A 24,296-nucleotide genomic window follows, 5' to 3' on the forward strand; every position below is an offset into this window, starting at 1 on the left:
TCTATAACTATAAGTATGTACAGGCTGTAGTGAGTACAAGCTATGTACAGGCTATGAACAGGATATAAATATGAAAAACTATGCAGAATATGAAATAAATAACTTTACAGAAATCTGAGATATACAGCTATACAGAAATGGGAACTATGTAAGTTGTAAACAGTTGTAGGATTAAAGATTATCGAATGTACAGAATGATTATTTACACAGAGCTATACAGTAGTGCAGTTAAGATAAGTGAGGGTGTAGATAGTTTCTACAGAGGCTATATAAAGTGCTAGTGGTTGTGAGTGGTGGTTCAGTCCATGTTATTATTGTGTGTTTGAGGGTACAGTTGTCCATTGTGGGTGTGTGTATGTTCAGTCCATGAGTTTAACGTGGGTCAGATGTCAGGAGGCAGAGTTCAGGAGTCTGACAGCTGTGGGGAAGAAGCTGTTCCGGTACCTGGTGGTCTTAGTCCGGAGGCTCCTGTAGCGCCTCCCAGAGGGCAGGAGGGTGAAGAGTCCATGTGATGGGTGACTGGGGTCTTTGATGATTTTCCCAGCCCTTTTCAGACACCGCTTCCTGTAGATGTCTTTTATGGCAGGAAGTGGTGCTCCGGCGATGCGCTGGGCAGTTTTCACGACCCTCTGCAACGCCTTCCGGTCCGAGGTAGAGCAGTTCCTGTACCAGACTGTTATACAGTTGGTCAGGATGCTCTCGATGGTGCAACGATAGAAGTTCACCAGGATGTCTGAGGACAGGTGGTTCTTCCTCAGAGTCCTCAAGAAGAAGAGGCGCTGGTGAGCCTTCTTGACCAGCTTGGAGCAGTTGGTCGTCCAGATGAGATCCTCGGAGATGTGGACTCCCAGGAACTTGAAGCTGCTCACACGCTCCACAGCCGTCCCCTTAATGTGGATGGGTGGATGTGGGTCAGCATTCCTCCTGTAGTCCACGATGAGCTCCTTGGTCTTCTCGGTGTTAAGCAGCAGGTTGTTTGTGTCGCACCACTCAGCCAGACGATCCACCTCCTCCCTGTAGGCGGCCTCATCGTTGTCACTGATGAGGCCAATCACCGTGGTGTCATCTGCAAACTTAATGATGGTGTTGGAACCATCAGCAGGTCTGCAGTCGTGGGTGAAGAGGGAGTAGAGGAAAGGGCTCATCACACAGCCTTGTGGTACACCGGTGTTCATTGTGATGGTAGATGAGCAGTGGTTATCCAGCCGGACATGTTGGGGGCGGTTGGTCAGGAAGTCCAGTAACCATTTGCAGATGAGGGAACTGATGCCCAGGTCTGTCAGTTTCCTGATGAGTTGTGAGGGGTGGATTGTATTGAATGCTGAACTGAAGTCTATAAACAGCATTCTGGCGTAGGTGTTGTTGTTGTCCAGGTGTGAGAGGACAGAGTGCAGTGCGATGGAGACTGCATCCACTGTGCTCCTGTTCTGGCGGTATGCGAATTGGTGGGGGTCTAGGGTGTGGGGGGGGAGACAGGATTTGAAGTGTGCTAGGACCAGCTGCTCTAAGCACTTAGTGATGATGGGGGTGAGTGCTACTGCCATCCCCGGACACATCAGGGCATGCAGCCTTGTGGACATTGATCCTGCTCAGCACCGCTCCTACATCGGTGGGGGAGAGAGTCAGAGGTTGGTGGTCTGGCGTCATGTCTGCTTTGGTTGTGGTTGTGGGGTTCCCTCGCTCAAAACGAGCATAAAAGTTGTTGAGCTCGTTGAGGAAGGAGACATCAGAGGATGCGGGGGAGGGTTTGGTGGTCCTGTAGTCTGTGATGGTCTGGAGTCCTTGCCACATGCGTCGGGGGTTGGAGTTGGAGAAGTGTTCTTCTACCTTCTTTTTGTAATGGTGTTTGGCTTTTTTGATGCCCTTCTTTAGATTAGCCCTGGCTGTGCTGTAGGCGTGTGCATCTCCTGACCTAAAGGCGGTGTTGCGTGCCTTCAGGAGGAGACGAACATCCCGGTTCATCCAAGGCTTCTGTTTGGGGTACATGGCGATCCGTTTCTGGGTGGTGACACTGTCTGTGGTTTCGGAGATGTAATCCAGTACAGATGAGGCGTACTGGTCCAGGTCTGTGTGGGTGAACATATTCCAGTCTGTGTTTTTAAATCTGTCCTGGAGCACTGCGTCTGTCCCCTCTGGCCACACTTTAATTGTCCTCACAGCAGGTTTCACACGTTGGATGAGTGGTGAATACCGAGGTGTGAGGAACAGGGAGAGATGGTCCGATTGTCCAATGTGGGGGAGGGGTGTGGCTTTGTAGGCTCCAGCCAGGTTGGAATACACATGGTCTAAAGTCTTGTCTCCTCTGGTGTGGCAGGAGACATGTTGGTGGAATCTGGGGAGGACTGTCTTTAAGTTGGTGTGGTTGAAGTCGCCAGCAACAATAAAAGCAGCCTCGGGGTGTTTATTCTGGTGTTTGTTAATGGCTGCAGAAAGTTCTTTCATGGCCAACCTAGCATTAGCGTCGGGGGGTATATACACGGCAGTGAGTATGATAGAAGTGAGTTCTCTGGGGAGATAATAAGGTCTGCATTTGACCATTAAAAACTCCGCATTAGGTGAGCAGTGACTCTCAGTAGTAGTGGAGTTCATGCACCAAGCATTGTTAATATAAATGCACAAACCTCCACCTCTGGCCAATAATAACGTACTTACTGTAACGCGTTACTTAATGACACGTTAGTCCCTACACTGCTGATGGGACAGAATGTACCACAGTTAGATCAAGTCCTTTCCTTGTTTCCTTCTTTACCAAAAGAAAAGACATTTAATTGGTATTTTTGTGGATCTCCCTTTTCTGTGGTGGATGTAAGGCCTGGTCTGGCCCATAATAATTAAAATACAATGCTCAAAGGCTTTTGTTTTATGAAATAAAAATCTCTGTCACCCCTTTCCTTTAGCAGTAGTATTAGTAAGTATTTCATGCCTTATTTTACATTCAGGGTGTTGCCAACATATCATTTGGTTTTTGCATTCCAATTGAATAAGATAAAAAAAAAAGTTTTTGAAATAGAGAAGGCAGTCTTTTTTTGTTTGTTTGTGTGATTGTTTTATGTAACTTTTGTGAATTTTGGATTTACTGACAGGTGTATATAATGCCTATTGGCACTGAATAATTCCTAGAGACTTCAGCAATAAACAGATATGCATTGAAAGACTGTTTACTAAAATTATCATACGTTGTTTTTCCTACCAAAGTTAATTTAATCATTAGGCAAAAATTATTAATTATTTTGAATAATAACCACAAACAAAGTTTTGCTTTTTGCATTGCAGGTTTTATTCATGTGGACAGTTTGCAAATCAAGCCATTTTACATTTTTGAAAATTTGAGCTGTAGCAAAAATCAGACTACTTTTATATTGCTATGCTGCATTTTTCAAACAGAAACCCTTATCCCGTAATTCTTTGTGTCTTCAGAACCAATTCGTCCCTGATGTCGGTTGGGCTTGATTAGTATCTGCTTGTTGGTTTCTGTATGTTGTGAAATTGAGATGAGAAAATGAAAATCAGTGCAGAAGGAATCATTCAGTTGATCAGCAGTGATCCATCAGAAGAATGCTTATTCACAAAGAATATATTTTTCTAATAATTTTAGGCTAAAATTCAGAAAGTCATAGATTTTAGCTGCTTTGTGTTATCTGAAATATTAAATTAGTTGGACATAGCCCAATTTACTTCAGTATGAAATGCCCTGATAATAGACCTAATGAAGGTGAACCATTTTGTTTTGTTTTTCAGCTTTGAAAATGTCGTTTACAGACTTTAGGTTTTAAATAGATGAAATCAACAAAATGAACTGCCTGATCACAATTAGTTACCTGTTGTTCATTTTCTTGGAGTTTCTGTGTGCTGATATGACAGAGACAAAAAAGATACAAAGCAACAGTAATTAGTATGTTCATATTTGGGTGTAATTTTTTTTCTTCAATTTATAATTATGGAATAAATGTTAGTTTTTGAGTGTAGCTGCTATAGAAAAGTGACAGCATCAACATTTGTGGAACCTGCATTGATTCCCTACATGTCTCAGTTTTACTATATAACCCCACTGAGTACTGAATACTCTATGACCAATGGCAAAATAAACAATGCATATTATATTCAATATTCCAACACCACAACTTTTTCTGGCTCCCCCCCCCCCCCCCCAAGAGTTTAGTTTTTTGGAGTTATCATTGAATCATGATCAGTTGCGATTTACCTTTCCATGCTTCTTTGCCACCTTTGTATGCTTCTTTTAAACCTCCCCAGATAGATTGAAGGCGCTTAAAAAAGCACTCTCCTGGTTCGGCCATGAGGACAACCAGGGACAACACAAAAAAGAGCATAACAAACTTCATCCTGCAAAATAAAAATATATCAAGACCTATAACGTTATAAATGTGAGCCCCTACCCTACTCTTTCACTGATAACTTGTTCCTCAATGTGTTTTACATTTCAGAATAAATCTTACTTGTGTCACAATACATGTTGAGTTTACATAACTGACAGATTTTGCATTAAGTAAACATGAAATGTCGTTTACCTGAACAGATGGAGTCCAAGTCAATATCTGCAGAGATCTAAACTTCTTAGTGGGGGGTTTGGTTTTAGTGGTTACACTCAGTTTCTCAATAATAGGTGGAAACCCAGTACTATTGCACTACATATATCATTTTGGGTAGGAGGTGCTCTAAAGTGTTTTCAACTTGTGAGAGAGTTTTTTGAGTCATGAGTCAACTTCCATTAACCAATGAAATGAAAACAGAGCTGTGTTCTTAAAATATACACATTTCGAGCTAAACACCAAAAAAAAAAAAAAAAGTATTATAATAATGTGCATCTTCAAAACAAAAAGTTGCCTGATGAAAACTAATTGAAACAACAGTTTAATTTTCTAGCTTGAATCACTAGGGTTTATTATAAATGTTTTCTAACCTTAACACAGAAATAACCAAGTACATAGGAGATTCAGATTTTTAAAATTCTCTTACTGAGTTTCACTTAGAGTTATCACAGTAGCCAGGTATCTTAGCTGTGGTCAAACACTGAAAACAGGGGCAAACACCTAATTTAAATCTGTGAAATTACATTACAAAACTGACATAATTTTGCCTGAATAAGCATCCATTCAAAATTTTGTAGGTATTTAGATACCTAGTCTTATTTTTTCTTCGTTTCACTAAAATAATCAAGGTGGAACAACCTGAAATTGTAATTTGTTCTTATTTGTGCTTTTTCAATGACAACATGTTGAAGTAGGAAAAGCAGAAAAGTAGATGACAATGTGCATCCGGGCCAGCTTTCACATTGTCATGGCCTATAACTAAGTGGCAAGTCAAGGCATTAGGCGTACTGCAGTCATTGCCATGTTTTTGGTTGATCACAAATTTGAGGTCTAAACCTTTTTTATTATGTGTCTTGATAGTGTGCAAGAAATATATCATTTACCATAATAATTAAACTTGCTAAGACAATAGCACCATTATTGAGTAATTTTACATGCAAGCTTTTTGTCGTCCTTTGCTACTTGCAGTTTTACCAAATACATCTTGAGCAATTTAAAAGTCTCCTAAAACACATTTCTGAGTTTAAGCAATCCTCATGACCAATATAAACACAATGGCTAATCGGATGTCTAGGAAGAGTTTGTAGTTTTTAAAAAAAAAAGAGATACATTTTCATTATTATAGGAAGACTGAACACATTTGACATTTTAATGCCAACATGCAGATGGAACCTTGTTTCAAAAATTTGCTGTTCTGAAAAGCATTGTTTTTTTTCTTCGCGTGATATGATATGTTATTTTAGGAATAACTAATAGAAAAATATTCTTCTGTAAAACCACCAGTTGCTAACATTTAGCCATCTTATTTAAATTATTTGACTAGAAACATCCATGTCACCAGCTTGACTTCAAAGGCCTTGAGTCCTAAATACACTTTGTGCTCTGAAACTCTTAAAAACATAGAGGAAATGAGCAGCTGCTCATCTTATCAGATGTCAAGTCACAGTGCTTGTGCAAGATCATTTGTCAACAACACACATTGATGCTGACGAACAATTTGAAGCAAATTCACATGATGAGTTAGAAACAAAAAAGGGTAGTAACAAAAAGGCCTCGATCACACTGATTGTGCAATAAGTGCAATGTACAGAAGTGTGCCAGAAAATGGTGCAGGCACTTCTAATGAAATCCAAGAGTTACTTTGAGGGTACACTGTTAAAAAAGCCTATGCTGGACCCATCTCTCACTAGCAACTACAGACTGATCTCAAAAATACCGTTAATTGCTAAGATTTTAGAGAAGATTGTGGCTAAGCAGCTTACAGCAGTTTTAGACAAATATAATATCTTTGACAAATTTCAGTCTGGCTTTCGTAAAGCTCATTCTACTGAAACAGCCCTTCTTAGAGTTTCCAATGACATTCTGATGCAAAACGATGCAGGTAAGTGTTCTGTTCTCTTAATGTTGGATCTCACGTCGGCCTTTGACACCGTTGACCATTATATTTTGCTTGATAGGCTGAAATACTGGGTCGGTGTATCTGGGTCTGCCTTAGAGTGGTTCTCCTCGTATCTCTGTGAACGATACTCTTCTGTGGCAGTTTCTAAGTACAGGTCATCTTCTACGTCCCTGTCCTTTGGTGTGCCACAAGGCTCTGTGCTGGGGCCATTATTGTTTTTAATTTATTTACTTCCTCTCCAGCATATTTTGAGCCCTTTTGAGGATATTTGTTACCACTGCTACGCAGACGACATCCAACTATATATATCTTTTAAACCTGAAGATGCTTCTAAGCTGCAGATTTTAAATGTGTGTTTGGAAACCATCAAAGGTTGGATGGCCGACAATTTCCTCCAACTAAATGAAAATAAAACTGAAGTCCTTTTATGTGCTCCAGACAGACATGTACCCAGCATAATGAATGCTCTTGGTCCTCTTTCAACGTTTGTGAAACCATCTATCAGGAACCTAGGGATAACCTTCGATCCTGCTCTTACATTGGATATTCACGTCAAATCTCTGGTTCGGTCTTGCTTCTATCATTTAAGAAATATTTCTAAATTGAGCCCCATAATATCTCATACTGAACTGGAGATTGTTATTCATGCTTTTATTTCATCACGACTGGACTATTGCAATTCACTGTTTACATGTCTAAACAAAAGTTCCCTGGAGCGTCTGCAGACTGTCCAAAATGCTGCAGCAAGGCTTCTGACGAAAACATCGAAATACTCACATATAACACCGTTGCTTATACAGTTACACTGGCTCCCTGTCGAATTCAGAGTCCACTTTAAGATTCTGGTTCTGACATTTAAGGCTCTTCAAGAACAAGCACCATCATACATCATTGAACTTTTACAGCCCTATGCCCCTGGTAGGTCTCTGAGGTCTTGTGGTCAGGGCCTACTTGTTATTCAGTATACGAGACTGAAAACTAAGGGTGATCAGAACTTAAGATCTGCTGATTCACTGATTACTTTTAAAAAACAGCTAAAAACACATCTTTTTAAAATTGCATTTTGTTAACTTTTGACTGTACTTTGTCTTTTTAATCTGTTCCTATACCTTGTAAAGCACTTTGTGATCTTTTATCTAGAAATGTGCTATATAAATAAAATTTTACTTACTTACTTACTTACTTAAACAAATTTAGTCTTGTCAACTAAAACCTTAAAATAAGCTTAAGTAAGCAGCAAGACTAAATAATGAGCTTTTTACCAAAACAAATTAAAGGTTATAACTATATAAATATAATCTGTAAGTTTCTACAAGAAGTTCCATCTTGCCTTAACTCCATCAGCACCATTATATTGCTATGTAGTAACATCCAAAAAGTACCTTTTCCATGTAGTTGTTTTATCACCTGCAGCAATCTTCCTCCACTTTAGGGCTGCAGCTGTCGATTATTTTATTAATCAATTATTCCATTGGTTAATCAAGTAAACAGATAATAATTATTTTTTCTCTTATTAAAAAGCAGTAATAAAAATTCAAATGACAAAAAAACAGGTCTTTCACTTTCACAACAAGCAGGTTAGTTGTTTCTATTTTAGAAATTGCTTTACTACTTAAAAGATCTACGTATAAAAAAACAAACTAAACTCTTTCATTACACTTACATGACATAATAAAGCTTTTTTTAAAAAAATATTCCCTTAAATGCAAATATAAATAATCTAATGTACAGTAATGTCAAATAAAGTAATGTACACATGCAATCTAAACTAAGGCATAAATTATGTGACAGTATTATATCTCTTCGCGGAGGTACATTTAGTGTGTGTATTTTTTTTTGTGCATGTGTGTCTGCATGTTTAAGTGCAATATCGAATGACTGAGTTTTTCTTTGTAAGTCTTTAAAAGGAGCATGTGTTAGGTGCAGTAAAGAAAAGCAAGCGTATCAGTATTCTGATGTTTGCCCTGAGCTTTGATACAAAGTTGAGCTCCTGAAAGGAAGATGTATTGACATTGTAGATGTTAATAATTAAAGTTAATAATAATTCAGTGTCAAACCGAACACCCCCGGGTCTATGGCTTAAAGTTTTAGAATAGAATAGAATAGAATTCAACTTTATTGTCATTGCACATGCACAGGTACAGGGCAACGAAATGCAGTTTGCATCCATCCAGAAGTGCTTTAGTGATATAGATATATTACAATAAATATTAGCAATAATATAGATATGTAAATATATTACAGAAATGGGTCTATTATGGAATGTTATAATGTACACGGTATGAAGTATGTTGTGAATATTCTATAACTATAGGTATGTACAGGCCGTAGTGAGTACAAGCTATGTACAGGCTATGAACAGGATACAAATATGAAAAACTATGCAGAATATGAAATAAATAACTTTACAGAATCTGAGATATACAGTATAGAAATGGGAACTATGCAAGTTGTAAACAGTTGTAGGATTAAAGATTATCGAATGTACAGAATGATTATTTACACAGAGCTACACAGTAGTGCAGTTAAGATAAGTGAGGGTGTAGATAGTTTCTACAGAGGCTATATAAAGTGCTGGTGGTTGTGAGTGGTGGTTCAGTCCATGTTATTATTGTGTGTTTGAGGGTACAGTTGTCCATTGTGGGTGTGTGTATGTTCAGTCCATTAAGTTAAGATGGCGCCGGTGAGGTCGGCTGCCGTCACGACTGCTCCGACCACTTTTTCTTTGTCTTTGTTTTTTAAGTTAGTTTTCAGCGTTTCTAAATCGGCAAAATCATCACCATTGGGTACATTAGGTATGACAGTGACACTCTTGTTTCTATTGGTATACAATGTACTCACAATTCGAAGTTTTTAACTCCGGATCCGAGCTGGCCGAGTGAGATCTCGAGGGAGAACAAAGGGAAGCGGCGGCGGCCTAGAGGGAAGCGAGCCGGCGTCAGGAACAGGCTGAGAGCTCGTGCACACCGCACACCTCTGCCTAGCATCCTGCTCGCCAACGTCCAGTCACTGGAGAACAAGCTTGACGACCTCAGGGCCAGGATAAAGTTCCAGAGAGACATTCGGGACTGCAATCTCCTCTGCTTCACCGAGACATGGCTGAACCCAGCGGTGCCGGACCACGCCATCCAGCCGGCCGACTTCTTCTCGGTTCACCGCATGGACAGGACACGGGACTCGGGGAAGTCAAGGGGAGGCGGCGTGTGTTTAATGGTGAACAACAACTGGTGCAACAGTGCGAACGTTGTTCCTCTCACACGCTCCTGCACACCAAATCTGGAACTACTGTCCATCATGTGTCGTCCTTTTTATCTACCTCGGGAATTTACATCGGTCATTGTAAGTGCCGTTTATATTCCACCACAAGCGGACACGGTCACCGCCTTATGCGAGCTGCATGAGGCACTCACACAGCACCAGACACAACACCGGGACGCTGCGCTTATTGTGACGGGGGACTTTAATAGCGCCAACCTCAAACGCGCAGCGCCGAACTTTTATCAACACATCACCTGCCCCACCAGGGGTGAAAGGACACTGGACCACTGCTACACTACGGTCGAGGACGGCTACAAGGCACAATCCCGCCCCCCGTTTGGCAAATCTGATCACGCCGCCATCTTCCTCATGCCAAAATACAAACAAAGGCTGAAACAGGAAGTTCCGGTTCAGAGGAAGGTCGCGCACTGGACGGATCAATCGGTGGCCGCGTTACAGGACGCACTCGATGACGCAGACTGGGGCATGTTCAGAAACAGCTCCGACAATGACGTCAACGTGTTTACGGAAGCGGTTGTGGGATTCATCGGGAAACTAGCGGATGATACCGTGGAGACAAAGACTATCACAACGTTTCCCAACCAGAAGCCGTGGGTGGATAAAACCATCCGCGACGCTCTGAGATCCCGCACCGCTGCCTACAACACGGGACTCATGACGGGGGACATGGACCCGTACAAAGCCGCGTCATATAACGTGCGGAGGGCGGTGAAAGAGGCGAAGCAGCGCTACGGGAGGAAACTAGAGTCACAACTCCAACAGAGTGACTCTAGGAGCCTGTGGCGGGGACTAAGGACAATAACGGACTATAAAGCACCAACAACCGGTATGACGAACGCGGCCGTGACTCTGGCAGACGAGCTGAACACTTTCTATGCTCGCTTCGAGGCTGCAGCTAAGGTCTCCAACAATGCTAGTGTTAGCGGCGCTAACGGCTGCAGACAGGAAGATACTGCCAGCACCGGAAACGTGCTCGTCATCTCCGAGCATGAAGTAAGGAGAGCCTTCAAGAGAGTGAACACCAGGAAAGCAGCAGGACCAGACGGCATCCCAGGTCGTATCCTAAGAGACTGCGCATACCAGCTAGCTCCTGTGTTCACTGAGATATTCAACATCTCTTTATCTCAGTCGGTGATCCCCACATGCTTCAAAGAGTCCATCATTGTTCCTGTCCCGAAGAAACCCCACCCTGCTTCTCTCAATGACTATCGCCCTGTAGCCCTCACCTCAGTAGTGATGAAGTGCTTTGAACGCCTGGTCAGAGACTTCATCATTTCTTCACTACCAGACACACTGGACCCACTACAGTTCGCTTACCGTCCAAATCGTTCCACAGACGATGCCATCTCTCATCTCCTCCACACATCACTCACTCACTTGGACACTAGAAGGGGGAATTATGTTAAAATGCTCTTCATAGACTACAGCTCTGCATTTAACACCATAATTCCCTCCACACTCACCACCAAGCTGGAGCATCTGGGACTCAGCTCATCTATGTGTCAGTGGATCTCCAACTTCCTAACTGGCAGACCACAGGCAGTAAGGATGGGCGGACATGTCTCAGCCTCCACCACTCTCAGCACTGGAGCCCCCCAGGGGTGTGTTCTGAGCCCCCTGCTGTACTCTTTGTACACATATGACTGTGTGGCCACTACCAGCTCCACCACCATCATCAAGTTTGCTGACGACACCGTCGTGGTGGGCCTGATCTCTGATAACAACGAGACGGCCTACCTGAAGGAGATTAGGAATCTGGAGAACTGGTGCCAGAGGAACAACCTCCTTCTAAACGTCAGTAAGACAAAGGAGCTGATAGTGGACTTCAGCACTAAGCAGGAGAGGAACTACCAGACCCCCGTCATCAACGAGTGCCCAGTGGAGAGAGTGGACAGCTTCAAATACCTCGGAGTTCACATCACGCAGGACCTGTCATGGTCCTGTCACATCAACACCGTGGTGAAAAAGGCCCGACAGCGTCTCTACCACCTCAGACGCTTGAGAGACTTCCAACTGCCCTCCAAGGTGCTCAGGAACTTTTACTCGTGCACCATAGAGAGCATCCTGGCGGGAAACATCTTAACCTGGTTCGGGAACAGCACCATGCAGGACAGACGAGCTCTACAGAGGGTTGTGCGGTCAGCTGAGCGCACCATCCGCTCCGAGCTCCCTGACCTGCACTCAATCTACAGCAGGCGGTGCTGGACCAAGGCCAGGAAGATCGTGAAGGACCTCAGCCATCCCAACAACAGACTGTTCTCTCTGTTGAGGTCAGGAAAGCGATTCCGCTCCCTGAAGACCAACACAGAGAGACTGAGGAGGAGCTTCTTCCCGCAGGCGATACGGTCTCTCAATCACACCACCACACAGTACTGACCCACACATACAGTTCTTACACACACACTGGACTTTCTGGACTTTGGTTTTGCACAACACTGGTCACTATATTCTTCATTTCCGGTTAATACTTGTACAGCTGCTGTTATTGTGTATATATTTATTTATATTTAGATTTCTTCATACATTCTTATATAGTTCTATATTGTGTATTGTGTATTTTGTTGTACAGTTATTTTATTTTCAACTTTAATTTATATATTTTATCTTATTCTTCCCAGTTAAATTTACCCTTCATTCTAATTTGTGTTGTACAGTTATTTCATTTTTAACCTTAATTTATATTTTATTCCTTCCTAGTTAAATTTACCCTTTTTAATTTTTCAAATTTATTTCCTATCTTATTCATAGCCTTTCCTTTTTTATTTTCTTTAGGTCACGAGCAGTTGTCCAAGCATTTCACTACATATCGTACTGTGTATGACTGTGTACGTGACAAATAAAATTTGAATTTGAATTTGAATTTGCTAACGTGGGTCAGATGTCAGGAGGCAGAGTTCAGGAGTCTGACAGCTGTGGGGAAGAAGCTGTTCCGGTACCTGGTGGTCTTAGTCCGGAGGCTCCTGTAGCGCCTCCCAGAGGGCAGGAGGGTGAAGAGTCCATGTGATGGGTGACTGGGGTCTTTGATGATTTTCCCAGCCCTTTTCAGACACCGCTTCCTGTAGATGTCTTTTATGGCAGGAAGTGGTGCTCCGGCGATGCGCTGGGCAGTTTTCACGACCCTCTGCAACGCCTTCCGGTCCGAGGTAGAGCAGTTCCTGTACCAGACTGTTATACAGTTGGTCAGGATGCTCTCGATGGTGCAACGATAGAAGTTCACCAGGATGTCTGAGGACAGGTGGTTCTTCCTCAGAGTCCTCAAGAAGAAGAGGCGCTGGTGAGCCTTCTTGACCAGCTTGGAGCAGTTGGTCGTCCAGATGAGATCCTCGGAGATGTGGACTCCCAGGAACTTGAAGCTGCTCACACGCTCCACAGCCGTCCCCTTAATGTGGATGGGTGGATGTGGGTCAGCATTCCTCCTGTAGTTCACGATGAGCTCCTTGGTCTTCTCGGTGTTAAGCAGCAGGTTGTTTGTGTCGCACCACTCAGCCAGACGATCCACCTCCTCCCTGTAGGTGGCCTCATCGTTGTCACTGATGAGGCCAATCACCGTGGTGTCATCTGCAAACTTAATGATGGTGTTGGAACCATCAGCAGGTCTGCAGTCGTGGGTGAAGAGGGAGTAGAGGAAAGGGCTCATCACACAGCCTTGTGGTACACCGGTGTTCATTGTGATGGTAGATGAGCAGTGGTTATCCAGCCGGACATGTTGGGGGCGGTTGGTCAGGAAGTCCAGTAACCATTTGCAGATGAGGGAACTGATGCCCAGGTCTGTCAGTTTCCTGATGAGTTGTGAGGGGTGGATTGTATTGAATGCTGAACTGAAGTCTATAAACAGCATTCTGGCGTAGGTGTTGTTGTTGTCCAGGTGTGAGAGGACAGAGTGCAGTGCGATGGAGACTGCATCCTCTGTGCTCCTGTTCTGGCGGTATGCGAATTGGTGGGGGTCCAGGGTGGGGGGGGAGACAGGATTTGAAGTGTGCTAGGACCAGTCGCTCTAAGCACTTAGTGATGATGGGGGTGAGTGCTACTGGGCGGTAGTCATTGAGGCAAGATGGGTTGGAGTTTTTGGGTATCGGGACGATGGAGGTGGATTTGAAGCAGGCCGGTACCACAGCATGGGCCAAGGACAGGTTGAATATGTCTGTCAGCACTCCTGCAAGCTCCCCAGAACACGCTCTGAGAACACGCCCGGGGATGCCATCAGGACCTGCAGCCTTGTGGACATTGATCCTGCTCAGCACTGCTCCTACATCGGTGGGGGAGAGAGTCAGAGGTTGGTGGTCTGGCGTCACGTCTGCTTTGGTTGTGGTTGTGGGGTTCCCTCGCTCAAAGCGAGCATAAAAGTTGTTGAGCTCGTTGAGGAAGGAGACATCAGAGGATGCGGGGGAGGGTTTGGTGGTCCTGTAGTCTGTGATGGTCTGGAGTCCTTGCCACATGCGTCGGGGGTTGGAGTTGGAGAAGTGTTCTTCTACCTTCTTTTTGTAATGGTGTTTGGCTTTTTTGATGCCCTTCTTTAGATTAGCCCTGGCTGTGCTGTAGGCGTGTGCATCTCCTGACCTAAAGGCGGTGTTGCGTGCCTTCAGGAGGAGACGAACATCCCGGTTCATCCAAGGCTTCTGGTTGGGGTACATGGCGATCCGTTTCTGGGTGGTGACACTGTCTGTGGTTTCGGAGATGTAATCCAGTACAGATGAGGCGTACTGGTCCAGGTCTGTGTGGGTGAACATATTCCAGTCTGTGTTTTTAAATCTGTCCTGGAGCACTGCGTCTGTCCCCTCTGGCCACACTTTAATTGTCCTCATAGCAGGTTTCACACGTTGGATGAGTGGTGAATACCGAGGTGTGAGGAACAGGGAGAGATGGTCCGATTGTCCAATGTGGGGGAGGGGTGTTGCTTTGTAGGCTCCAGCCAGGTTGGAATACACATGGTCTAAAGTCTTGTCTCCTCTGGTGTGGCAGGAGACATGTTGGTGGAATCTGGGGAGGACTGTCTTTAAGTTGGTGTGGTTGAAGTCGCCAGCAACAATAAAAGCAGCCTCGGGGTGTTTATTCTGGTGTTTGTTAATGGCTGCAGAAAGTTCTTTCATGGCCAACCTAGCATTAGCGTCGGGGGGTATATACACGGCAGTGAGTATGATATAAGTGAGTTCTCTGGGGAGGTAATAAGGTCTGCATTTGACCATTAAAAACTCCGCATTAGGTGAGCAGTGACTCTCAGTAGTAGTGGAGTTCATGCACCAAGCATTGTTAATATAAATGCACAAACCTCCACCTCTGGTCTTGCCGGAGTCATCTGCTAGCCTGTCGGCTCGGTGTGTGTGGCGTCCTGCTAACTCGATAGCATTGTCCGGGCAGCTGTTGTTCAACCATGTTTCGGTGAAAAACATGACATTTGAGTCCATAATCCGTCTGTTGTTAGTGATGGAGAGCCGTATCTCATCCATTTTGTTTGCCAGAGAACGGACATTGGCGAGGAAAATACTGGGTAAAGGCAGCCGGTGTGGTGTTAGCTTTAGCTTAGCCCATAGCCCTCCGCGCCTACCTCGCCTTTTTTACGATCCCGGCGCCGTCTGCGTGCACTTCCGCCTGGCCGGGGAGAGTGGGCAGCCTCCGGTGTTCTGGAGATCTCTGGGATGAGTCGGAGATCGGCGATAAAACTCTTGGAGTTATGAGTCCAGATGTCCAGAAGCTCTTGTCTGCTGTAGGTCAGCAACGCACAGCAGTTCTGGACGAATAATTACGGTTAAAAGTAGATAAAAAACCGCTAAATAGCAGATTCTGGAGAGACACTGAGCCTCGCGTTGTTCACGCGCCGCCATCTTGGTCCATGTCCATTTTTATTGGCCTTCAGAAAATGTTGTTTTTTCAACATTTTTAATAATAATACAGTCTAATTAATATAATACTTGATTTTATTTCTGTCTTAATCTGAAAAATGTTTGAAATAAATAAGGTCTAGTACACCCAATACCCCCCTTTAGCTTTACTCCTGCTTCCTGCAAGTACGAGTGCGATACAAAGTGGGATGGCTAGGAAAGCATCAGCCTTCAGGAAGCTGCCTAATTTAAACATCATATCAAACTTAGTTAACCATTGACTAAGTTGACTTTTGTAACTTTACTGTGGATTTACTCTATTTAAAACAAAGTACAATGCTACTACTAACAAGCTCCAAAGTTCACTTTTCTTCATGTCAGAGTTTGTTGACCTATCTGCTTAGGTTGCTGGCAGGCTATCTCAGCTGCTTTAATGCGTTAGGCAGAATACAGCTTTGAGAGGTCAGCAGTCTGTCACAGGATTAACACAGACATACTGTACAGGCAACCATTCACACTCATGATCACCCGTATGGGCAATTTATAATCGCAAATTAACCTAACTCCACTAACTGCATTTCTTTGGACTGTGGGAGGAAGCCAGAGTACTTGCGCACCTACACATGTGAAAAAAGTTAGGAATGCCATGGCTAACATATTTTACTTAAAAAATCACTGTTGGTGAAAATACAATACACTCTCTTGTTATGACTTAATAACAACAGACAAAGTTTGTCGTTTTATTTATTGAGCAGTTTGCAGCAGCAAGGTTGGTTTTTTTAAAATATTTTTTTGGTTTCCAGTTATTAACCTCCTAGGACCTGGCATCCATATATGTGGACATCACATTTTGGGTTATCCAGACCAAAATACTACATTTTGCTTTACAAGTGCCTGATATCCACTCACAAGGACATTATACTGCCACTGTTCTATTTTAAACAAATATCCTCATATGTGGATCTCATTTTTCTCAGGAACAAAAATTAGGTTAAAAAAAATCTGGTAATTCTTTGTTTTTACATTCATCAGGTGCCAATCAGCCCAAATATCAAAGAGAAATTAAAAATGCATGCCATGGAAGAGTTTGGGTCTTAGGAGGTTAAGGCATAATAGTCAACATCAACAACAACAAAGACTCCTTGTCTGTTGATTGCATTGCAAAGCATAAGGGGGCCCTGGATCCCCACTGAACTGCTCCTTAAAATGTCATAGTTCTATGACATCACAGCATCTTCAAATTCGTCGAAGTTCACAGCCTTAGGTCCAGGCCTAGGTGTAGAAGATTGAAGTCAGAATACTTGAAAAAGTCACCTTATCTATTAAATGATACTTTTTTCTTTAAAATTTCAGTCATTGTTAATAACTTTTAACTACTAGAGAAGAGTACTTACTTAACCACGCTCTGAATCAGTTCCTTAAGGACTTTTTCGACGACTTCTCCTAAAACGACATGTTAAAAAGAGTTATCAGGACATGACGATATATGCATATACATTGAGAATATTGTTCTTCAGCTTTTGATACTGATCTGGGAAATGAGGCTGTTGAATAAACACTTTAAAAGTTCTTATTTCTACCTACAATTACATTACAACATGTTAATGTAAGATCAGCACAGTGAACATTTTTATTTCCATCTGTAAGAATTTATATTTGAAGGTATTGCTCTGTTCTGTTCACAGCTTTCCACCTTGCTCCCACTTTTACAACACTCTTAGGTTTGAATTAGCATGAATAGCATGGGTGGAGGTGGGCTGGAAATGAATGGATGTGCAAGTAATGGAGACTGGCTACAACAGCTTTATAGATTTGTCAATCCAGTGACGTGAAATCAGACAGGTGGTCGAACCCCCCCCCCCAAAAAAAAAAATGAACGGATAGATACACAAAGCTGTGTCATCTGAGAAATCAGTTGATGTGCGTTGGCATTAACTTAACATTGTAGCTGAGCTTCTCTTGACTGAACTAAAGTCATGTTGCATTTGCTCTTTCTGTGTCCTGTAACATCTTGTTGGGACAACTAAAATCAGTTATCTAGATAGGATTTTAAGTTTAATTGAATATAAAAAAAAAATTACTAAAAAAAACCCAAAAACATTTTATTTAGCACTGATCCCTCTTGTTTTACCTCAGTTCAGTTCAATATAATTCTTTTTGCCAAAGACCAAACTCACTCACATCTCACATTATTTAGAGAACGGGAAAAGGGTAGGAAGTAGTGGCACATTTTTTTTTCATAGATGAAAAAACACATCGCTCTACCCTTGGCCTAACTCTCGACGGGACCACCTTATATCTCCCGATCACTCGATCTTTTTTCTATTCTTTTTTTCATTAGTTATATATAAAGTTTCAGAGAACACTACAAAAGGATAATAAAGTTCAGTAAAAGTTTGATGTTTTGAAAGTTTGATCTTTCACAGCCTCAGTTTTGCTATAATGATACAGCTCTAACTTACCAGAAACCTGCTTTCCTTGAGGTTGAAGTTCTGCAGGATCAGCCATGAAGAGGACCAGTGTAAATACAAGAAAGATTATGGCAGACTTCATTCTGAAACACAAAAAAGATATCACAGTAGTATTTCTAGATTCAAATAAATTAATTCACTCATTCAGTCATATTCATTGTTATGACTTTGTATTTATAAATAAAAATAGTGTGCTACTAGCCTACCTACTCAACTTTCAGCAGATTAATGAACTTAACATCTGTGTTCAACCTGTCACGGTCTGGCTGGCAGACCGTGGGGATGTGGGGAAAGGAGGACCCAAAACGCAGACTCTGCGATGCAAACAGTGCTCTTTATTCACAGTGAAAAACTGTAAACACAATAACTCCCCGTTGCTCCCTTGAACCCCGTGTGCGTGCTTCCCTCCAACGTCTGTGCTCGTGCTCCCTGCTGTTGTGTTTCCGCACACCCCGTGTGTGCTGCCTTTCTGGACCACTCTTCCTCCTGCAGGGAAACCATAGAGGCAGCCGTCAACACTAACCCTCGGCGGGCATATACGAACAACACAGACATATGCTGACACACTAACTTGGTACGATAACTCAATGATCCCGCGCCGGTGGGAGCTCCAACACTCTCCCAAGTAGCTCCCCCGACGAGCCCTGATCACCAACAGGTGTGGCAGGAACTTCAGGTGTGGCCAGTCCTTCGCAGGGCCACACCTATCAGGCCTGCAGGTGGCTGTGCTCCATCCTCCAGCCACACCCGCAGACATACACACGTATACACCCACACCCTGCCTATACATACGAGTGGGACACAGACTAACACAGCATTGTGGAGAAAACACACATCACCAAATAATAATAATACTAACAACAATAACAACAGTCAAAACTGGTCACGGACCCCCGAGTCCTCCAGAGCCGGGTCCGTGACAGTACCCCCCCTCTAAGGGTCGGCTCCCGACGACCCAAAAACACAAACCAAAAACAGCACAACCAACCCAGGGCGGGCGGCGGGAGGTCCAGGACGGAGGGCAGAACCAAAACAAGCAAAAACCCCCAAAGAAAACAACCCCCCCATGGTCACAGTCCCAGAGTCCGACCGCGCATCCCGCAGCGGAGCAACAAAAAGAAAAAATGCCACAAAACAGTCTCAGGCGGCCCATCAACATAACAAAAGAGTTCAGGGGGCCTACCTCGAGTCCAATGGTGGCGACATTGCAGCTCCGGCGGGCAGCCACGGGTCCGGCAACAGCAGAAAAACGGTTCTGGGGGCCTGCCACTGCTCCAGTGGCGGCGGCACTCCTGCCCCTCCGGTGGCGAGCCCCGGGCCCAGTAGTGGCGGCGCTGCTCCCCAGGCGGCCCGCCCAGGATCCAGAGGCGGTAGCGGCGCTGCTGCTCCTCCGGCGGCCTGCCCCGGGTCCGACGGCGGCGGCGCTGCTCCCCAGGCGGCCTGCCACGGGTCCGGTGGCGGCGCTGCTCCTCCGGTGAGCAACAGCGAGGTGTGGCACACGGTTCATGACGCGCTGGTCGCTGACGTGGATGCAGAGGACGTGGATGGCGTGGAGGCCGCGCCAGACGTGGAGGTCCCTCCGGTTCGTTGACCTCCGGCTGAGCGGGTCCCTCCTCGGCGGCTGGCAGCGAGAGCTCCACCTCGGCGGCTGGCAGCGAGAGCTCCCTCGGCTCGCCGAGCTCCTCCTCGGCTGGCAGCGCCGGTTGTTCCTTCCACTCGCCGAGCTCCTCTGCTGGTGGTTCGCTGAGCTGCTCCTGCTCGCTGAGCTGCTCCGGCTCGGGCAGAGCGAGCTCCTCCCGCTCGCTGAGCTCCGGCTCCCGCTCGCTGAGCTCCGGCTCCCGCTCGCTGAGCTCCGGCTCGGGAAGATCGAGCTCCTCCCGCTCGCTGGGCTCCTGCTCCGCCACGCTGAGCCGCTCCTCCGGCTCGCCGGGCTCCTGCTCCGGCTCGCAGGGCTCCTGCTCCGCCACGCTGAGCCGCTCCTCCGGCTCGCCGGGCTCCTGCTCCGGCTCGCAGGGCTCCACAGCTGGCGGTGCGGGCTCCTCCCGCTCTCCGAGCACCCTGAGCACCTCCGGCTGCGCTACAGCTACTGACGGTCGATCTGGAGGTGAAGATGGTGATGCGGTGTCTGCAGGTGGGGAAGGTGAAGGTAGAGTAGGTGATGCAGATGGCGAAGCCGAGAGTGCTGCGGTCGCTGCAGTCTGATGGGACTCTGGTGGAGAAGTAGCTGCAGAGGGAGGAGGTGATGATGGTGCGGTCGCTGCTCCCGGTGGACTGGCCAACGATGCAGGGACAGACAGGTGAAATGATGGCAGAGGTGGTCCAGCAGGCATATCGACCTCCAACTGAGGATGAAGGTGAGAGGCTGACCGGACTGAAGACTCAGTCACCAGCTGGGCAGCAGACTCCGTTACTAGCTGGGCAGCGGACTGAGTTGAGGGTGATATGGCTATTATGAAGGGTGGAGAGGATGAGAATGTTACAGCTGGCTCAACAAATTCCAGGGGTCCAGAGGCAACTGAGGCCTCCAGTTCGGCCTCTGGGGAAGCCCTGGGGAGAACCTCTGTCTCCATATGGCCAGACTGAGCCAAAAAGTCATCTGGGTCTGTATGCTGTGAACTCCCTAGCTCCCAGCTCACAGTCTCAGAGTGAACATCTTCTGAGTTTTTGGAGGTAAAGCAAACAGTTTCTGACCCCACCGACTCTGAGCTAACTACCTCAGGGCTGTCTATGCAAAATTCTGCCCCAGCATTAGCACTCAGGCCACATTCGTCCGTCGGTGGTCCAAAAATCCCCACTGGGAGTTCAGTTACACATCTTACAGTTTCTCCATTGTTAATTGCCGTAGTGGCTATAGTCTCTATGTCCATGTTCACAGGAAGGGAATTTACGACACCGGCAGAGTCCATTTTACTCACTGTGGCGTCCAGAGCCGCTGGTCCTGAGCCTTCGACCAGCACAGGAGTGAGTGTAGAGGTGGCTGAACGCTGCTTGCGAGGACGCCTTCTCCTCCGTGAAGGCGGGGCCGGGTGTACGGAAACAGTCCTCTGCTGTTCATCTGTGTTTTGATTTTCAATGACAGGATTAATAGAAACAAATGAGTCGGGTTTACTCACTGCGGTGATGAGCGCTGTTGGTCCGTTGCCAGCTGACCGGGCTGAAACCGCAGGAGTGGGTTGAGGCGTAACGGGATGATGGTAGAGAGTGCGGCATGCCTTCCGTAACAGCGGATCAAACGATTGTGCCGCGAGCATCGACGGGAAAGCCCTCCGCCGACGCGTGAAAAACCAAGCGGCTAGAGTCTCTAGGAGAGCAGCCGAACTGTCCATGCTCGGACCACCCAAGCCAAATAGTTCAAAACTCGAGCTCTCCCTTAAACTAGCGACCAGGTGCCTAAGTTTGTTAATGTCCAGAATGTTCGTGGTGAAGGTAGTGGATGAGAGATAATTGTCAAAGAACACTACCTGTATATGTCTCTTGGGTGGGTCTACAGCCTGGATTACGCTCCGGCAGTAATCCCATAGCTGCGTGAGCGATCTCTCCTTCGTGGCAACTCCTGAGTTTGCTGGGTCCATGGTGGTTGGCGGGATCATTCTGTCACGGTCTGGCTGGCAGACCGTGGGGATGTGGGGAAAGGAGGACCCAAAACGCAGACTCTGCGATGCAAACAGTGCTCTTTATTCACAGTGAAAAACTGTAAACACAATAACTCCCCGTTGCTCCCTTGAACCCCGTGTGCGTGCTTCCCTCCGACGTCTGTGCTCGTGCTCCCTGCTGTTGTGTTTCCGCACACCCCGTGTGTGCTGCCTTTCTGGACCACTCTTCCTCCTGCAGGGAAACCATAGAGGCAGCCGTCAACACTAACCCTCGGCGGGCATATACGAACAACACAGACATATGCTGACACACTAACTTGGTACGATAACTCAATGATCCCGCGCCGATGGGAGCTCCAACACTCTCCCAAGTAGCTCCCCCGACGAGCCCTGATCACCAACAGGTGTGGCAGGAACTTCAGGTGTGGCCAGTCCTTCGCAGGGCCACACCTATCAGGCCTGCAGGTGGCTGTGCTCCATCCTCCAGCCACACCCGCAGACATACACACGTATACACCCACACCCTGCCTATACATACGAGTGGGACACAGACTAACACAGCATTGTGGAGAAAACACACATCACCAAATAATAATAATACTAACAACAATAACAACAGTCAAAACTGGTCACGGACCCCCGAGTCCTCCAGAGCCGGGTCCGTGACACAACCAACTGTTTGCACTAAAACACTTGCCATGTGATCAAGTGCTCTGTATAGAGTAAAGGCATAGACACATTTTCAGGACAATGCTCAATTACAATCTGAATTTTGCCCTAAAAGGTTATAGAGAGTCAATATAATACATGTTAATGAACTTGATTTCAAACACAAGCTTAAATTGTAACATTTAACACTGCAGGAAGTTAATGACAAGTGTCTGTTTATCAAAAAAACTAAACAAACCATTAAAATAAGAACTGAAAGTTTCTGTATTCATGATGTGTATATCGAAGTAAATATATAAAATATAAATATATAAAATATAAAATATAATATAAAAAAAATATTAATATTATATAGAAGGGACTAAAGCAAATCTTGTTTTTGACAGGTAAGGAAAAAAACAAGTAAGACAGTTATCTCAGTTAGGTCACTGACGTGTCATTAATGTTTGGCATTAAATGTCTTAAAAGATATGCTTTCATATTAGTGTAATTTAACATAACTATGAACTAACATAAAAACATGCTGACATACGTTGTGGAAAAACAAACAAACAAATGCTATTTAATTCAACTTTAAACATTCAATTTTTTTCATTTGTCTTTTGTGAAATATTCATTTCTCTTACCCAATGTTGACCACTTTAAGAATTTGCTTTAATTTTAGAAAAAAAATGTGCTTATGATGGTTTGTCACGTCTGTGGATACCCTTTTATCAATAAGGATCTGCTACCAGTAACGGTAAGCTGAAGATATGTCATGCAACGACCAGCGAACTTCGTAACACACTTTCAACATTGCATGTTGACTAAATTCATTGTTAATTATACTTCATGTAGTATTTAACCTAATAAGTTTTTTTTTCTTTTTCTTATTCAAGCACTAGTATTTTTCCACTGCGTTTTCCCCCTCCATTATTGTTGTTGCATTTTCACCATTTTGTCTTTAACACAACAGCTTCACTGCAGTGTTGTTTCTTGTCATGCCAGTTGTCTAAGTTTATTTCACAGTCAGTGTTCTTCAGTGTTGGGACTAACGCGTTATTAAGTAACGCGTTACAGTAACTACGTTATTATTGTGGTAACGAGCACGGTAACTAGTTATTATGCCAAAATCAGGAACGCGTTAGTCGTTACTGGGATTTAGATAGGGTCGTTACTTGTTACTTCGTGTGGTGGCTATCGCGGAGCTTCCACAGATTCAATAACATTAGCAAGTGGTGGAGGCCAGCAGGTGGATGAAGGAAAAGGGACGCAGAAGGAAAAGAGACCCGAGGCGGCCGCCGGTCCAAGTGTGAACTGAACTTCAGGTAAGAAGTTATGACCTGCAGTCTCTCTGGGTCAGATATAAACCAAGTTTAGGTGGAGTTTATTTTCGTTATTCTGACTTTTTCCGTACTGCGTGCTAGCTAGCATGACGGAGTTTCTATACAGCTGGGTGGGTGCTATGAAGTTAATGATGTTGAACTTTATTTTGTTCATAAGTTATTAGAGTTGCCAACCGTCCCGTCTGGTATTCAGAGAAAATATTACGCGTTTCTTATTGAGGTGAAAAGGAACAGTTTGTCCCGTAATTCAGCTACAATGAAAAAGACACAAAGCTGGAGTTATTCTGTGTCTTTGCTGCACAGCTGCCTCTTCTCTCATCCTCTCCCCCTCCCTCTCCCGTTTCTACTTCAATCATGAAAACTGATCAGTGATCAGCTGATCGGCTCTCTTGTTTATTTATCGCTCACTTTGCGCCGAAAGAGGAAACCAGCGGATGTCGCGCTAAACAACAGCAGCACGTTTAAGCTTGATCAGCTGTTGTTAGAATTTATTTAATATTAATTTCTAGTATCAGCTGATGTTTGCTGGAGCCACAGCTGCAAAAAAGCTGCTGGTCATGATACGGTTTGGTTATCTGGTGAGAGGGAAACATGAAGATGAAACCAGGAGATGTCCTTACTGAATCATCAGAGCTGTGATGGAGAAACAGGTTTACCTTTTAGGTGACATGAATGAGTTGAAGGGAAGTTATGAAC

At 44.8% G+C, this 24,296-nt stretch overlaps 2 protein-coding genes across 3 annotated transcripts in view; one reads left to right on the forward strand and one right to left on the reverse strand.

The window, feature by feature from the left end:
- The window catches only part of LOC147312948 (exostosin-1), a 435,823-nt gene that overhangs the window by 227,578 nt on the left and 183,949 nt on the right, over positions 1–24,296 (forward strand). The gene's annotated exons all lie outside the window — the stretch shown is intronic.
- On the reverse strand, positions 19,084–21,435 carry LOC147312952 (uncharacterized). The gene is made up of 3 exons (XM_086264364.1): positions 20,873–21,435; positions 19,776–20,701; positions 19,084–19,634 (listed from the first exon to the last, which is right to left on the reverse strand). The coding sequence occupies exons 1-3, from the start codon at positions 21,337–21,339 to the stop codon at positions 19,084–19,086; spliced, it is 1,944 nt and encodes a 647-aa protein (XP_086120490.1). The 5' UTR covers positions 21,340–21,435.

Source organism: Aulonocara sp. 'chitande type north' Nkhata Bay, linkage group LG15 (genome assembly GCF_057382095.1).
Source record: "Aulonocara sp. 'chitande type north' Nkhata Bay isolate Kocher_YH1m ecotype deep benthic linkage group LG15, A_spYH_male_GT1.1, whole genome shotgun sequence".
In the NCBI taxonomy this organism is placed as follows: Eukaryota; Metazoa; Chordata; class Actinopteri; order Cichliformes; family Cichlidae; genus Aulonocara; species Aulonocara sp. 'chitande type north' Nkhata Bay.